The sequence below is a fragment of the Podarcis gaigeae genome (genome assembly GCF_964106915.1).
Source record: "Podarcis gaigeae genome assembly, chromosome: 13".
NCBI classification, from domain to species: Eukaryota; Metazoa; Chordata; class Lepidosauria; order Squamata; family Lacertidae; genus Podarcis; species Podarcis gaigeae.
Window position 1 is genome coordinate 40,866,064 of NC_139689.1, and position 17,262 is coordinate 40,883,325.

The 17,262-nt window shown below is 43.3% G+C and overlaps 1 protein-coding gene across 6 annotated transcripts in view; it reads right to left on the minus strand.

Moving 5' to 3' along the window:
* The window catches only part of NSF (N-ethylmaleimide sensitive factor, vesicle fusing ATPase), a 98,358-nt gene that overhangs the window by 54,329 nt on the left and 26,767 nt on the right, over nucleotides 1-17,262 (minus strand). For all 6 annotated transcript variants that reach the window (XM_083709341.1, XM_083709342.1, XM_083709345.1 and 3 more), the window contains exons 3-7: nucleotides 15,473-15,572; nucleotides 12,623-12,662; nucleotides 7,426-7,592; nucleotides 5,249-5,356; nucleotides 4,110-4,185 (exon numbers count right to left, since the gene is read on the minus strand). In XM_083709341.1, coding sequence (XP_083565467.1) covers nucleotides 4,110-4,185; nucleotides 5,249-5,356; nucleotides 7,426-7,592; nucleotides 12,623-12,662; nucleotides 15,473-15,572 — 491 coding nt within the window. The remainder of the gene's footprint in view (nucleotides 1-4,109; nucleotides 4,186-5,248; nucleotides 5,357-7,425; nucleotides 7,593-12,622; nucleotides 12,663-15,472; nucleotides 15,573-17,262) is intronic.

Consider the following 17,262-nt stretch of genomic DNA (forward strand, 5'->3'; position numbering starts at 1 on the left):
AACTAACCCCCTTTTCGGTCTACTCCCTCAGCCTAAAAGAGCTCCTGGGAATTTGGAAGTTTTACCATGGCTTCTTTTTCCCCACAGAAACTTTTCTCCCACAAACCTTCCCCCACAAGACTTGCTCCAAGCCCAGCTAGGAGAAAAGGAGCTACGGGGAGGCGGAAAGTTTCAGCAAACCTTCCCATGCCAACACCTCACCCAGTTAATCTGTTACTTGGCAGCAGCCCATAATTGAAGGCAAAATTCAGCTGCTATTCTGTGTGGTTCTACCTTGATGAATGCCCTGCCTCTGGGCCCCATCCTGCCCCACTTTTATCAGCTTCATGCAACACCTGTTGCCTATACGGTGTGAAAGGAAAGGAGCATCGAAAGAGTAATAATAATAATAATAATAATTTTTTATTATAATGCCAGGCAACTACTAAAGGGAGAGATATCCATGCAGCTAAGAGCTAGGGCTGCCTCCTAGGCTCTAGCAAGAACACAAAACTAAATATTATTTGAATGTGGTTAGGGAAGGACACAAGGGCAACGTGCACGCCCCCATTAAGTGTTTCCTGAATTTAGCAAATGCAAATATAGCCTGAAGAAGGAAGATTTGTAGTGAGGAGTAATTGTAAAATAAAGGAGGAAGGAAGTTGTTGTTTAGCTAGATGGACAGACAGACATACATGCAAGCTATTATACAGTATTTTGTTCAAGGGTACAGTATCACCTAGGGACGCGGGTGGCGCTGTGGGTTAAACCACAGAGCCTAGGACTTGCTGATCAGAAGGTCGGCAGTTCGAATGCCTGCAATGGGGTGAGCTCCTGTTGCTCGGTCCCTGCTCCTGCCAACCTAGCAGTTCGAAAGCACGTCAAAGTGCAAGTGGATAAATAGGTACCGCTCTGGCGGGAAGGTAAACTGCGTTTTCGTGCACTGTTCTGGTTCGCCAGAACGGCTTAGTCATGCTGGCCACATGACCCGGAAGCTGTACGCTGGCTCCCTCGGCCAGTAAAGCGAGATGAACGCTACAACCCCAGAGTCATCCGCGACTGGACCTAACAGTCAGGGGTCCCTTTACCTTTTTACAGTATCACCTACAGTCTGGAAATTCTTGAAGTTAATTTATTACTCCGGAGCTGAATGTTTGTGCAGTCTCGTGTTGATTTTTCAGCTGGGCTGGCTACCTATATATCTGAACGTATAAAACTTGAGGCGGCTTACACAAAACCACAACTGGCGAAGCTGGCTGGTGAGAGTGCTCAAATCACAACTGATCTCTTGTGGTGATAGGGGGCACTCTCTCCTTTCTCAATAATGAAAGGCTGAGGAGAATGCAGGTTGAATCCACAAGATTAAAAAAGGACTTTAACTAGAGGTCTCTGTCTAGGACCTTGGAGAGCTACCGCCATTAATCTGAACAAACCAAACTTTTTCTCAAACTTTTTTTCCTCAGGGCCACACTTTCAGAATATATATATATATATATATATATATATATATATGTAAGAAATACATTGGAAAACAAGCAAAGAAGTTCTATTTGTAGCATAAAACGCAACTATCTTATAATATCCAAAAATTATAAAACAATGCAACTACGTAAGAACATGAATCATTCCCACATTTGACACTCTTGCTTTCGTTTTGAAAAGGTATCTATCCATATTACACAAATAAAATTTTAAAAAAATGATACTATACTACACTGAAATGTTCAAATGTTTCTTTGATTATCCCTGAATCTTTTATAAAAGAATGGAAATGGTTTATTGAATATTTACAGATAAATTGTAAACAGATAAGAACATTGGCAGGATTATTGTATTAACCTGCAGTTTTGTAAGAGTATATAATTAAAGTAGATGAATAAATGAGCAAATTAAGTTAATTTGGATATGCAGAAGATATTAAAAATAAATTCAAGCAACTGCAGAAAGAGGGGAAAGGAAGTCGAGCTTTGAAATGTTAAAATGATTGTAAAATTAGTGAAATGTATAAACTTGAAAAGCATATACAGTGGTACCTCGGGTTAAGTACTTAATTCGTTCCGGAGGTCTGTTCTTAACCTGAAACTGTTCTTAACCTGAAGTACCACTTTAGCTAATGGGGCCTCCTGCTGCTGCCGCGCCGCCCGATTTCTGTTCTTATCCTGAAGCAAAGTTCTTAACCTGAAGCATTATTTCTGGGTTAGCGGAGTGTGTAACCTGAAGTATATGTAACCTGAAGCATATGTAACCCGAGGTACCACTGTGTGTGTGTATATGCTGATTTGGGGGGGGGGGGAGAGATTACCCTTGACTCTTCCTGCCAAACTTGCTATCCTCTTTTGTTACACCAGTGTAGCACACCACACCCTTTGAGAACAGCTGGAATGGGCGATAGTAAAGTTGATGGACCAATGGCTTGATTTGGTATATGGCAGCTTCCTATGTCTCCCTGGGAGATGCTACAACCTTGTCCTCTGCTCTCCTACCCCAACCCCCAGCAGAAGACGCTAGCTTCTGCCAGCAAGACAAGGAAAAGAACCCTGCTGCTTTGCCTTCTCCAGCTCTGGCTACTGGATGCAATCAGAGAGGAGCCCTCAGCTGTCATCTGGACCTTGAATGTCAACAGTATGGGCCTTTGTTACTGAAATTCCCTTTTGCTACCTGCAGAATGGCTGGCTATTGGAATTTCTTCTGCAGCACAGCTAGTAAAGTTTTTTAAAAATAATAATAATAATCCCTGTCACTCTCTTTTATGATATGTGTCTTGATCTCTTCCTGTTCACTCTTGCTATCTTTCCACTTGAAAAAATAAACTAAAAGAAGCTAAAACCGCTGGTTAAGATACAACGTGTGTGTGTGTGTGTGTGTGTGTGTGTGTGTGTGTGTGTTTAGGACCTGGAATAGTAATAGTGGTACCTTAGTTCTCAAATACTTTGGGTACTCAAACGCCGAAAACCCAGAAGTGAGTGTTCTGGTTTTCAAACGTTTTTCGGAAGCTGAACATCCGGTGCAGCTGTCGGCTATTGTTTCTGAGGCGCCTGCACCAATCAGAAGCTGCACCTTGGTTTCCAAACATTTCAGAAGTCAAATGGACTTCTGGAACGGATTAACTTGGGCGCTTTTGTTTTTGCTATTTATTTGGCGTTTTTGTTTTTGAGGCTTTTTTGGTTGATTTCTTTTTGTGACTGTGTGGAACCCAGTTCAGCTACTGATTGATTGATTGATTGCGGGGAAATGGATAAAACCCCCCGATCCAACCAATGACTATCATCAGTGCAGGTAAGAAAAAAATAATAATTTTAATTTTTATCATCTACAATGCTGCCTTATTTATTTTATAGTGCAGTACATTGATTATAGCTTTCATTTTATGGATCAATGGTCTTGTTAGATAGTAAAATTCATGTTAAATTGCTGTTTTTGTTGAATGGTCTCTTTAAATGTGAAGGTTCATTATTGTTCCACAAGATGTGTATTTCTTTAAGGGCCAGAGCAAATAACGAGACCCAGTTTTACAGCTGTGAAACAGTATAGCAGGTGCTGCTAAGTTGTGTTAATTAAGCTGTGTCAGCAATTGGGTACAGAAAATAAAGAGCAGCACCTAGCTCTCTCAGTACCCTGGGGGATAGGCTGGTGGTTGGGTCATGCTTGTTGATATATTTAGTGTAAAATGAGTTTTTGTTTTTGTTATTAAAACCTTGTTAAAGTTATTTTTGAGTTCCTTGTAATGCGTGGTCTCCCCAGCAAGGTCTCTGCAACGCAACTAAACTGCAAATAGCCAACAGTTTTAGGGGTTGTTTTTTAAAGTCTGGAACGGATTAATCCATTTTGCATTGCTTTCTATTGGAAAGCACGCCCTGGTTGGCTTTGGAATGCTTTGGTTTTGGAACAGACTTCCGGAACGGGTTTGAGGACCAAGGTACGTACCACTGTATAAACTAGCTAAAAATTAAAAGGGGAGAGAAGATGCAACTTGAACGAAGAGCCCAGGTCTATGTTTGACAGTCACGTAGATAAGGACGCAAGGACAGAGAGGCGAGTAAATACTGCTGTGGTAATTTTTGTGGACTTGCCAATAAGGAAGACAACAGACTACTAGGAATGCACAACTGTTGCCCCAGGGTCACACTTACCAATGAGGGTGAGGGAAGAGCTCTCGGCCTTTTCAAACGCAACCTGGCTGTTGCCAACGACAAGACCAACTTCGATCTGAATGAACGAAAACTGCAATTAAAAGCCTCGAAGAGTAGTAACAGACACTCATGCTCTGTGTTCCCCAGAGAGCCTCAGAAAGGAAAGAGAGGGCCATTTTTATAATAAGACAAGCTCCATAGCAGCAGAAACCAGCAGGCGGCATGAGATGAAGTCATCCCAGCACAGCTGGTAAGCAGCTTCAACAAGACTCCTAGCGGCATATGGTCAAAGGAGACCTATTCGTGACGATCCGCCCCCGTCTCAAAGGTGCGAAAACAGGGGAAAGGACCTGGACTTCAGGGCTCTGGAAAGGAAATCAGCTGCCAGAACAGAAGGCAGGTGAAGAAAGAGCTACAACGCTGTTTCGCTCAAATCAGTGGGGTGCTGGCACCATATATAGAAGTGGGCACAAGGAAAACAAAGATGTAAAAGAGATTTACCTCTTTGTGAAATAACACAGATCTCTGGGGCAGGGAGGGTGGAATTGGCACGAACCCTGGTTAATTAAAAGCTGATTCAAACCAGCATGTTCCCCATTTTGGCAGGAGGATATTCCTGACACATTTGGGAGGATTTCAGATTAATTCCTAGAAGCTTCTGGTGAGTCATACTCCATTTTTTAAACTCTAGGTATAGCAGTCTTCCATTATCTTCTGCCCCCCTTTTCCTCTCTCTTCCTCTTTTTTTAAAGGATTGTTTTGGTTGTTAAGTAGGATTATCTTGGCAGGGGTGAGATTATGGAATCATTCTAGCCTGACAGCCCAGGGTTGGGACTTTGCTTGCATATTTTGCAGAATGAAAAGGAGATATTAATCAGATGCTTGTTCCCCACTAATTAAGATGGGAAACGCATGTGTAAATAAGCAGACCAGCATTTCTGTATCACTGTACCCAAGATGAACCTCCTTGCTAAGATATGGCCAAGGACACAGTTGGTCCAGCACTGAGTGACAAGGTGCTCTCAGAAAGTCCACAATCAGGGCATTGCCTCAGGATTAGTGGACTCTCTTCACATATTCCGTTTCCAATCATTGCAATTTACACTGAGGTACCTCAGAAAGGGAGCTCCAGTTCTTACCTTCTGTTTTTTCCCTGTGGCCGGCTCTCCTTTAAGGATACTGGGATCCATGGCTTCAATGTCCTTGACCAAGAGGCCAAAAAGCTTGTCGTTGAAGCTAAACACAAGCTGTGCAAACAAAGTGAAGGAAAATAAGGTTACTAAGGTTAATAAGGTTTTCGTGGCTAGAGCGGCAGCCAACAAACAAATGAAGCTCCAGTGCAAGATTTATTTGGGTCCCTCCCTCCTAAGCCATCACACCGGTCCAACAGCACAGCGAGGAGAGGCAATGTCTCCCTGCAGGCCAGCCCTTTCAAGGAATGCAGTTTTCACAAAGGGAATGGAGCCTAGGCAAGGTAGATTGGACCCTAGAAGCTCAAAAGGCTTCAATTGCACCTCTAGCCTTTGCTGGAGCAAGTTGCATACTGGAGCTATCCATGGTACTGAAACTCCTGGCTCTGTTTGCCGCATGGGCTCTTTCACCAGACCAAGGCACTTTTCCTCTCACAAGTCTGACCAAGTCCAACTGTGAATATCAAGCAGCACTTCTGTAAGACATTTCTCTTTGGGTGGGCTTTTAACAATTGGCTAAGGTATATGGGATAATGCCTATATATAGGTAAAGGTAAAGGTACCCCTTGACCGTTAGGTCCAGTGGCAGATGACTCTGGGGTTGTGGTGCTCATCTCGCTTTATTGGCCGAGGGAGCCGGTGTACGGCTTCCGGGTCATGTGGCCAGCATGACTAAGCCGCTTCCGGCGAACCAGAGCAGCGCACGGAAACATCGTTTACCTTCCTGCCGGAGCGGTACCTATTTATCTACTTGCATGTTGTGCTTTCGAACTGCTAGGTTGGCAGGAGCAGGGACTGAGCAACGGGAGCTCACCCTGTCGCGGGGATTCGAACCGCCGACCTTTTGATCAGCAAGTCCTAGGCTTGTCCGTGTCCCTTCAATGCCTATATATATATGTATATGTCATCCTGTTTTTACTTTTTTTTCTCACGTTATTGTTACAGTCATACCTTGGTTTTCAAACAGCTTAGTTCTCGAACGTTTTGGCTCCCAAACGGCGCAAACCCAGAAGTGACTGTTCTGGTTCACGAACTATTTTTGGAAGCCAGTGGGGACTCATGGAAGGCCAAAAATCTTTAGTAACATTTTTGGTTAAAAAGCCCAAGAGGGAGAAATAAATGACCACAGAATGCTGGCCAGCTGTAGGGCTTTTGGGAGGGGGGAGCATATGCTCTCTCCAGCCTCAAGGGTACTAGTGCAGAACCTAAAGATTCTTCTTTTTTTAATGCAACTCAGAATTTCAGCTTTCATGGTTCTCTTTTTTATCCTTCATGGTTGCAGAAACTCTGCCTGAATATACAAGCTCATTATCCTGGGTCAAGAACTCCTTGAATGGCCTTCTAAAAAAGAGCCTTGTCTAACGCTGGTCCTAAAAAACCCCACTTCTTTTCAAATACCGTATTTTTCGCTCTATAGGACGCACTTTTCCCCCCTCCAAAAATGAAGGGGAAATGTGTGTGCGTCCTATGGAGCGAATGCAGGCTCTTTGCGATAGCAACGCGAGGCCTCCAAAGCACAGAGGGAGTCTTGCTCTCCCGGCTTCAGCAAAAGGAACCTGACGCCTTTGGAGCGCAGCGTGAGTTCCCGCTGAACTCCAAAGGCTTCAGATGGCTATCCCTGAAGCCTTTGGACCGCAGCGGGAACTCGGGCTGCGCTCCAAATGCTTTGAGTTCCTTTTGTTGAAGCCGGGAGAGCAAGACTGGCTTCAGCAGAGAGGGAGAGCTGCACAACGCCCCTTCAGTGAAGCGGGAGGAGAAATGGAAGGGGCTCCGTTTCTCCTGCCGCTTCGCTGAAGGGGCGCTGAGCAGAGAGGGGGAGAATTTTTTTCCCTTGTTCTCCCCCTCTAAAACAAGGTGCGTCCTATGGTCAGGTGCGTCCTATAGAGCGAAAAATACGGTAAATCCTCAAAAGGGTCCAGTCTACAAAAAGTGTACAAGCCATCCACCTACAAACAACTCTTTTTATCATTTGCTGTCTAAAAGAAAGAGCGTGCAACTGATTTCTTTGCAAAGATTCGCTTTCTAGTGAACTGCGGTTGGCGATTTGCAAGATTGGAGTAATCGAGTCCTCAGAAGGGAGAAATGGTTTCAACGCTAAGTGAGAATCGCATATAAAGACCACAAACCTGCTGCCCCACTGTGAAGGCCTGGTTGTTGAATTGCTGGATGAACTCGGCCGCCATTTTGTCTGAATCATATGGGTTGGAGTCGACGCTCTTCTTCTGCAAGAAGTCTATCTCAATAGTCATCGTGCCGACGCACTGCTTGGTCTTATCAAAGTTATACACAGAAACTGTGTGGGAGGCAGGGAAAGCACAGACGTCAGCGGAGTGCTGAAGGATCTCAGTTCAGGTCATTCGCCAACATCCCCTTAAGAACCACGTCCCCAAAGAACATAGAAAGGGTCTTCAACAAACACTTAACCAAGGAAATGGAAATGATGAATAATGGCAGTGCCATTTTAATGTGATTATCAACTATTTTATGACCTTGTACGGTGAGGCCTCCTTGGAGGGTATAAAAATGAACCAAGAGTATCTTGGCTGACTCTTAGTGCAGACCCAGGTCATCGAGCCTGAACTTCCACAACCGTCACCCACCATAAACCACCAATGGCAGAATTGGCAGCAACAGCAGTATATATGTTCAATGCTTACAATAATATTTCATTCTCTTGTTAATTGTACTGTTTTAAATGTGCATTTTATACTCGACTTCCTTCAGTAATGTTTTATTTTGAAATCTTTAAGATAATATTTTAGTCACCTGTTAATTATGTTGCTTTGAATGTATACTTTATATAGCCATACCTCGGAAGTCGAACACCTTGGGAGTCGAACGTTTTGGCTCCCGAATGCCACAAACCCGGAAGTGAGCATTCCAGTTTGCAAATGTTCTTTGGAACCCGAATGTCCGACGTGGGTTCCATGGGGTTCTGATTGGCTGCAGGAGCTTCCTGCAGCCAATCAGAAGCCGCACCTTGGTTTCCGAAAATTTTGGAAGTTGAATGGACTTCCGGAACGGTTTCCATTCGACTTCCAAGGTACAACTGTATTCGACTTTATTTGGTACAGTACCGTTTTATTCTGGATTGTTTTATTTGATGTTTTTAATGTGTTGTAAAGTGCTTTGAGATTTTGTCTTAAAAATATAAAGCGGTATAAAAATGAGAATAATAATGATGATGATGAGCAGGAGCTCTGGTGCCTCCATAAGGGAAGGAAAAAGGAGCAAAATTTCCAAAGTAAGCAGAAATCAAAGCATAATGAGCAACAGGGGTTATAAATATTTTTCAAAAATGCCTAAGCCATTAACTTTGAATTAGATTTCAATGGTTGGTGACTATTAAGAGAGTGAAAACCACGAAATCAATATATCAGGCTGTTTCAGAGACAAAATGAACTAGTCTCATGGTCAATCCATTTTGGGTTTTGTTTTTAAGTCCGTCTAATTTTTGCAATTTCCCCCATAATATTGTGACAACAAAATAAAGCAGACGGGAGCCCTGGTTGCCTCCACTAGAGAAGAAAAAAGAGGCACCCTGGTTTCTGTTTCTTGGGGACACTGAAGGGTGAGAGAAACAAAAATTTGACATTCATGCATCTACTTGATGTATGCTTCAGCCCTCGGAAGCATAACGCCACCTCCATAATGCACACATGTTGTAAGCATCCAATTGGTAGGGGACAGTTTCCATGCTGCCTACAGGGAATTTGCTTCCTGGCACAAACCTCCAGAAAGAAACCTCTAAGTGGAAAGAGAATACAGTCATTACGCCGATGTGAGTAGTTCCCCGGCCTTCTCCTGCTCTTAGCAAAAAAGATAAACATTGAAAGTTGGGACCAATCTTCCGTTTCTCATTGCAAGTTCCAATTATTGGAGATGCATCGCAATGCCATTGGGGGCCTCAGTGCTCTCATTTTCAGAGTGAATGAGAATTAAGAGCCACGCCAAAGATGCAGCTTATGTAATTACCACTTTAAGGCATCATTAATGACGGCACAGCTTTGTCTAAAACACCAGTACACAAGGCCCAGTAGTGCTGTTAGTTTCATATTGCTGGGCAATGTACAAATTTACTTTTACTGTGCAATGCACGGTAGCCCACAGCTTCCTGCTTCTTTAATATCCCTCTGCCCATCCCCAGAATTATACCAACTGCAATCTAGGTTTCCATTAACTTGTTTTTCCATTAACTTGTTTATCCAGCACCTTGGACAGTGCACGGCGATATCACTATTAAAAGTGCACCTTTTAGAACAGGGGTCAGAAACCTTTTTCAGCCGTGGGCCGGTCCACTATCCCTCAGACCTTGTGGGGGGCCAGACTGTATTTTGAAGGGGGGGATAATGAACAAATTCCTATGCCCCACAAATAACCCAGAGATGCATTTTAAATAAAAGCACATATTCCACCTGCGTAAAAACACCAGGCAGGCCCCACAAATAACCCAGCGATGCATTTTAAATAAAAGGACACATTCTGCTCATGTAAAAACACACTGATTCCCAGACCGTGCGCGGGCCAGATTGAGAAGGCGATTGGTGGGATTGTAATGAAATTAAAAAGTTTTGGGAAATGATATACAATGAATTGAAGAAAATGTTCCATCTAACATTTGTTAAGAAACCTGAAGCATTTCTGTTAGGGATTGTAGGAAAAGACCCGCCAAGGAAGCTGAAAAATATCTTCATGTATGCGACAACGGCGGCAAGAGTCTTAATAGCAAAAGGATGGAAGAACGAGGAAACCGTGACTTTAAAGATGAACGGGAACCTTAGCAACAAAGTGAACTGGACTCCTTGGCAGGCTTTGAATAAACACTCACAAACTTTCTATTGACGATAACCAGTCAGATAAATTAAGGATTTATACAATTTTGTAACATGCAGAGAGTAGCATCTGTAGAGAAACCAGAGACTGGAGCTGAGGGAAGTCAAGGGGTGAGGGGATCCTTTTATGGGGGGATGGGGGGAATTAAGGATGATATGTTTTAATATAATATGTTTTGTTCAAATTCCCAATAAAAAATTTTATTTTATTTTTTTAAAGAGGGGGCGATTGGGCTGCATCCGGCCCACGGACCTTAGGTTGCCAACCCCTGTTTTAGAAGATAAGGGACAGGAGAAGGGGGAAGGTTTGACAACTGTCTCCAGGGCAGCACCACACATTTGCGTTTTTCTGTAGGAATATGCACAAAGCTGGGGCGCTGTTCAGCGTGTAGGAAGATAATAAATTCAACTATTTCACTGCATGGGCAAGTTACATGTTTTCCCAGCACTAGAACTAAGTGCCTACAGAGTGAATAAGGCATATACAGTGGTACCTTGGGTTAAGTACTTAATTCGTTCCGGAGGTTCATAGTTAACCTGAAGACCACTTTAGCTAACGGGGCCTCCTGCTGCTGCCGTGCCGCTGGAGCCCGATTTCTGTTCTCATCCTGAAGCAAAGTTCTTAACCTGAAGCACTATTTCTGGGTTAGCGGAGTCTGTAACCTGAAGTGTATATAACCTGAAGCGTATGTAACCTGAGGTACCGCTGTACATTGCTCTGAGCAGATGTTCCATGCTTATTCCTATCCAAGAACACTTTGCATTTCTGCACACAGTCCTTTACTGGTATATTTTTTATGTCATCCTCTTAGTCCTCTTATTTGCTCCTTTGAAGTTATCTTTTTTTACACTGACAACATTCAGTTATATTTTTCAATTTCTGATCTCTCTGCGTCTTTTCACTTTCTTCTGGGTTGATAGCTCAAACTTAAGGTAATACTGGATTTCCCTTCCTCTCGCCCCCCATTGCTGGTTCATCTGTTGTTGCTTCACCATCATTGCCTCATAATTTAGATGTTCTGGTTTTTCTCTTTCTTTTGCTTTGAATATTTCTTCTGTTGGTAAAGTCTGTAGCTAGGTAAAGGGTAAAGGGGACCCCTGGCCATTAGATCCAGTCGTGGCCAACTCTGGGGTTGCGGCGCTCATCTCGCTTTATTGGCCGAGGGAGCCGGTGTACAGCTTCCGGGTCATGTGGCCAGCATGACTAAGCCACTTATGGCAAACCAGAGCAGCGCACGGAAACACTGTTTACCTTCCCGCCAGAGCAGTACCTATTTATCTACTTGCACATCGTGCTTTCGAACTGCTAGGTTGGCAGGAGCAGGGACCGAGCAACGCGAGCTCACTCCGTCACAAGGATTCGAACCGCTGACCTTCTGATTGGCAAGTCCTAGGCTCTGTGGTTTAACCCTGCGTCCCTAAAAGTCTGTAGCTACCCGCTGCTTAATCTGAGATTTGGACTTCTCTTTCAAATTCATTTGGCTCATTATTCAGTTTGCCCCTAGTTTCTTTCTCATTTGGATTATTTTAATTCTTTACTAGTTGGTTTAGTCTTGGTCTCATCTTCAACCTTTTATTTCAGCTTTTAGTTGCTCTGCTCAACTTACTTATCCTGTTCATATGGTCATATTATTCCATTATGTATTTATCTTTGTTAATTCTCCTATCCTTTCCACATTTGGTGCTTTTCAGTACAATCTTACGCACCTTTACTCAGAAATCCTATTTAATTCAATGGAGCTCGCACCCATTTAAATGGATACAAGATTGCCATTCATGTCAATAACTTTTAAATGTATTGATTCATTGGGTTCTTTGTTTCATTCTGCCCTGTTTTCATTGTTCATTTCAAAACCACAAATTCTGTTTTGACAGCATGGCATCTCCCCCCCCCCCCCTCCTTTAACTGCTGTCTGTATTTGAAATGCACCACTAAAGGGGATTTAATCTGTTACATCTGCTTTTTTTCTTAAAAACAAATAAACCCTGAAGACTTTTTGTTTCACTCGGCACATGCTAGCATCAGGTGGCAATCATTTATTTATTTTATATATTGCCTTTGATTTAGCTGTTAACAGGTATCCCAAAATAACAGCAACAAGGCTATAAGCCACTTTCATAAACAAAATATAGAAATGATTTGAGCAAGAAAAGTTAGTTACTTTTGACTCAGTGCAATCTACTGATACAAATACCTTTAGAAAAACAAAGTTATATACAGTTGTACTGAACACATTGGGAGTCGAACGTTCCGGCTCCCGAACAATCGAAAACTGGAAGTGACTGTTCCGGTTTTCAAATATTCTTTGGGAAGCCGAATGTCCAATGCAGCTTCCACGGCTTCCAATTGGCTGCAGGAGCTTCCTGCAGCCAGTTGGAAGCTGTGATTTGGTTTTTGAACATTTCAGAAGTCGAACGGACTTCCGGAATGGATTCTGTTCGACTTCCAAGGTACGACTGTACCATAAACAAACTTACAGGAAAAACTTACCATCGATGTCTTGCCCGATTGAAAGCCCAGCCCATTTTCTCTGAAAGAGAACAAAAAGATGATAGATGATAGATAGATAGATAGATAGATAGATAGATAGATAGATAGATAGATAGATAGATAGATATAGGAGCTAGGGGGGAAAACATCTCTTCGTCACAACTAAAAACAAAATTTCAAAGATGGAGGAAGGATATGCAATTTTTCGCAAGCATGCTACAAGTCATATCCTCAATAAGAGTTTATGACATACACATGACTATAGCCTGTATGAGATTCCGGACAGCATAGTGGCTAAAAGTTTGAGCTAATGTCAAGAAATCGCTGTCACAGCTCTTTACTTTGACAGCCATCTCCCAAATACCTCACCCTATATGCAACCGGGGGGGGGGGGGGCGAGACCACTGGCCTACCATACAAGGTTGTTGTTTGGACAAACAAAAAGATAATATGATGTGTTCTGAATATGCTAAAGTGCCTTATAAAAGCTAGGTATTATATGCAGGTCCCCTTTTGAAGTGTTTTTGCCTCTAGCCTGCTGAGGAAGAGAGCAAAGCCAAGCAAGCAAGTAGGTCTCAAGCGATTTCGTAGCCACATTTGTTCAACTAGGTTTGCGAATCCATAGCACGGATTATGCTACTCCATTGTTGCACTGACCACTGAACCCCTATCATATTCTGTTTATTGTTGCTTAGTCATTTAGTCGTGTCTGACTCTTCGTGACCCCCTGGACCAGCGCACACCAGGCACTCCTGTCTTCCACTGCCTCCGCAGTTTGGTCAAACTCATGTTAGTAGCTTCAAGAACACTGTCCAACCATCTTGTCCTCTGTCGTCTCCTTCTCCTTGTGCCCTCCATCTTTCCCAACATCAGGGTCTTTTCCAGGGAGTCTTCTCTTCATTCTGTTTAAAGCACTGCTAATTAACTTTAAAGTGAACTATGTCCTTATCTTTCAACTTGTTCTCGCCTCGAACTCTGCATGCATGCTTTATGAACCAGAAATTTCTACTTCCGTTTCTGAACTGTGTGCATTTCTGCCAGCAGCTCCCTACATTTGAAATGGGGAGATCCAATCTGTTCAATGCCACCCACTTTAAGAAGGTGTCTCAAAACCTACTTGTTTCAGTTAGCACTTGCCAATGCAATCTATATTTTTAGATTCCTCTCCAGGTTTTTTCTTCTCTGTTGAGAGCATAAGCTTGTGAACAGGATCTCGATTTTAATTTTTTGCAAAATGCCTAGCTGTATTAGAAACTTAGTAGTTTTATTCAGATTGCTATTTAGCCTGACCCATCTAAGCCTTTTGATTAGGAACATGATCTCCTCATGGTGGTTCATCTTTATCTTCCTCACTCCTCAAGGCAGGGGAACAGAGGTATTCCATAACACCTCCAGATGAGTCAGAGACGGAAACAAAGATTTGCAGCCTGGTCTCCCAAGCAAGCACCCTTACAGAGTTGTTGAATAAAAAAAGAAAAAACTGAGAGAAAATCCTCTTTTGCAATTCACAGCCCTGTAGGCTATTCCTCTTTTGCTGTTTTGTTGAAAGAGGAAAGGAAAAATCTCATCTAGCAGTTCACTCCCCAAGCTAGGCTGCACTTGATTCACAGGTTCAAAGTGTTTGCTGACACTGCAGGAGGTTCAGGGAAGCCAAGGAGATTAATCACACACTGCAAAGTGTTGCTGCTAAAAATCCAGCGATGCTGGCGCTACAGTGGAGATTTGCAAGTACTGTACCACATCACTGGGAGATTATTTAGCAGCAGCACTGCTTTCCCAGGGAAGCTATAACCCTCTGTTCCCCATTGCTTGTGTTTAAGAGGGCTGAAGCCATGGCAGGGGATCCAAGCAGAAGGCCAAAAATAATAATATTATTATCATTATCATTATCATTATCATCATTACCCTGCCCACTCTGGGCAGCTCCCAACAGAATACTAAAAACACTATAAAAGATCAAACATTAAAAACTTCCCTAAACAGGGCTGCTTTCAGATGTCTTCTAAAAGTCAGATAGTTGTTTATTTCCTTGACATCTGATGGAAGGGCATTCCACTACTGAGAAGGCCCTCTGCCTGGTTCCCTGTAACCTCACTTCTCGCAGCGAGGGAACATCAGAAGGCCCTCAGAGCTGGACCTCAGTGTCCAGGCTGAACAATGGGGGTGGAGACATTCCTTCAGGTATACTGGACCGAGGCCGTTTAGGGCTTTAAAGGTCAGCACCAACACTTTGAATTGTGCTCAGAAACATACTGGGAGACAATGTGGGTCTTTCAGGACCAGTGTTACATGGTCTCGGAGCAGCTGACTGATGGGATGCATCACATGACAACAGCCATCCTTTCTGAGGAATGAGATAAGAGATACTTCATGGCTCTCTACTCTTAAACAATCTTGCTTTCCGCAGCGTGGTGTAGTGGTTAAGAGTGGTGGACTCGTAATCTGGTGAACTGGGTTCGATTCCCCGCTTCTCCACATGCAGCTGCTGGGTGACCTTGGGCTAGTCACACTTCTCTGAAGTCTCTCAGGCTCACTCACCTCACAGAGTGTTAGTTGTGGGGGAGGAAGGGAAAGGAGAATGTTAGCCGCTTTGAGACTTCTTCGGGTAGTGATAAAGCGGGATATCAAATCCAAACTCTTCTTCTTCCTTGCCACATCAGACCAAAAGGTGATTTCAAGTCCAACACTCTGACTCCCCAACAGTGACTGACCAGATGTCCCTGGGAAGCCAACTTTAATATGCAGGTTTTGCATTTTTGGGGGTTAAAAAAACAACACACAGCCATAGCTTTTAGTATGAAGTTCCATTTCAGTCTTGGCCAATCAAGCAATAAACAGTCAAAAACATACCTGTGGTAAGCTGAAGGCGATGCTGCCTGGGACAACGGAGGAGTAAGTTCTTAGCGTAAAAATGTATTTGTGGTTCGGGGAGGTCTTCACAACTACATGCCTGCAAGGGGGAAGAGAAATGGACAAGGCTTGCTACACCCCATGCAGAAAGTTCCAGCATCAAAATTTGGCATCTCCCAGGTAGTGCTGGGAGAGAACCCTGCCTGAAATCCTGGTAGGTAATATCCAAGGCAACACGATGACCAAGTACAGCAACGCAATATCAATATAAACTCTTTATATAATCTATACGAAACATTGAACAATATGAAATAAACAGAGAGCCAATTTAACATAGGTCTTATAAGTCTCTGAAAGTCTTTGTAAACTATGCAAGTCTCTGAAAGAAGCAACAGGTCAGATTCTTATCTGATGAAAACAAGCCTTAAAGCTTTGTTTTTATGATGTCCAATGCTGTCGAAGTGGTCTGCAAGAAGACGTAGTGAACAGTGATTCCAGATATACCCACTGTTTCGTGAAATCCATCTTCAGCACGGCAGAATGTAGTCAGTCAGTATCGAGCTGGCTGGGCCAACAGTCTGATTCAGGATAAAGCAGTTTCCCTTGGCCCAAAAGACCCTCAGATTGTTACAATATTCCTGCCAAATTCCCCCACTTCCTTGGAAGCATCCCAGCACAGAGAACATGTTCTTCAAGTCACAGCAATATAGCTCTTCCCATGCAGATTCTGGCTGTCAAGAAGAGCAACTGAGGTCAGTTCTGGCTGCCTTGCCCTTGATAAAAGAGCAATCCCTTGTGGGAAGGGCCCTTCCCATCAGATCTAGCAGCAGAACAAGTGACGGTGTACAACCCAGGAGGACAGGGCAGCTTCCTGCTACACAGTTTTGCCCTCAAGAATATGCACATTCAGGAAAGAATAAGGGGATTCCATATAGCTTATAAGGCTGGGATCCAAACTATCTGCACAGTGACGCTATTAAAATCCTTCAGAAAAGTTAGTCATGACTAACTTAAGCCCCACTGATTTCAACGGGAACAAAATGCAACAAACTCATGAGCACATCTCCTGTGATTTCTTTTCACAGATCTGAGAGGGTTTCTTTTTTTCTTGTTCCACCGCTTTTCCACGGTTAAACCTGCTGGTTACTGATGAATCAGGACAAACATCTATCTGCAGAAAACCTGATCAATATCTTTTCCTCGATTCAGTAGTAAACAACGGGTTTTAAAAGATTAAAAATTCTCAGACCCGTGACTGGAAATCGCAGGACTAGTGGAATCGTGGTTGAGCCCATAATCTGTATGCAATCCACACAGGTTTCAGCTTTAAGGCGTGCCTAAGCAGGTAGTTTTCTGCAGGGCAAATATCTGTTTCAGGGATTTTACCAGCGTTGGTCTGCAGTATAAATGAAATGTGAATATCAGCCTTCACGGTTGCAGAGAAAAACTGGGAACTCAAAGGAAGCCGCAAATGTACATACACACATCTCCACTGACTCATAAGGAAGAGTGCCATAAACAGTGTTCTCTCACTAATGTACAGAGAAAGCAGCGTTTCCCATCCCTTACACTGGTTACCATGGGAGCGTCCTCGTCTTTTCCACCACCACGCTCCCCCCACACGGGCCTTTCTAATCCCAAATGTGACAGGTGCTGAAGAAAAACCATCCATGCAGCCCTGTTCAGGGAAGTTTTTAACGTGTGATATTTTACTGTATTTTTGGTTTTTATGGAAGCCGCCCAGAGTGGCTGGGGAGGCCCAGCCAGATGGGCGGGGTATAAATAATAAA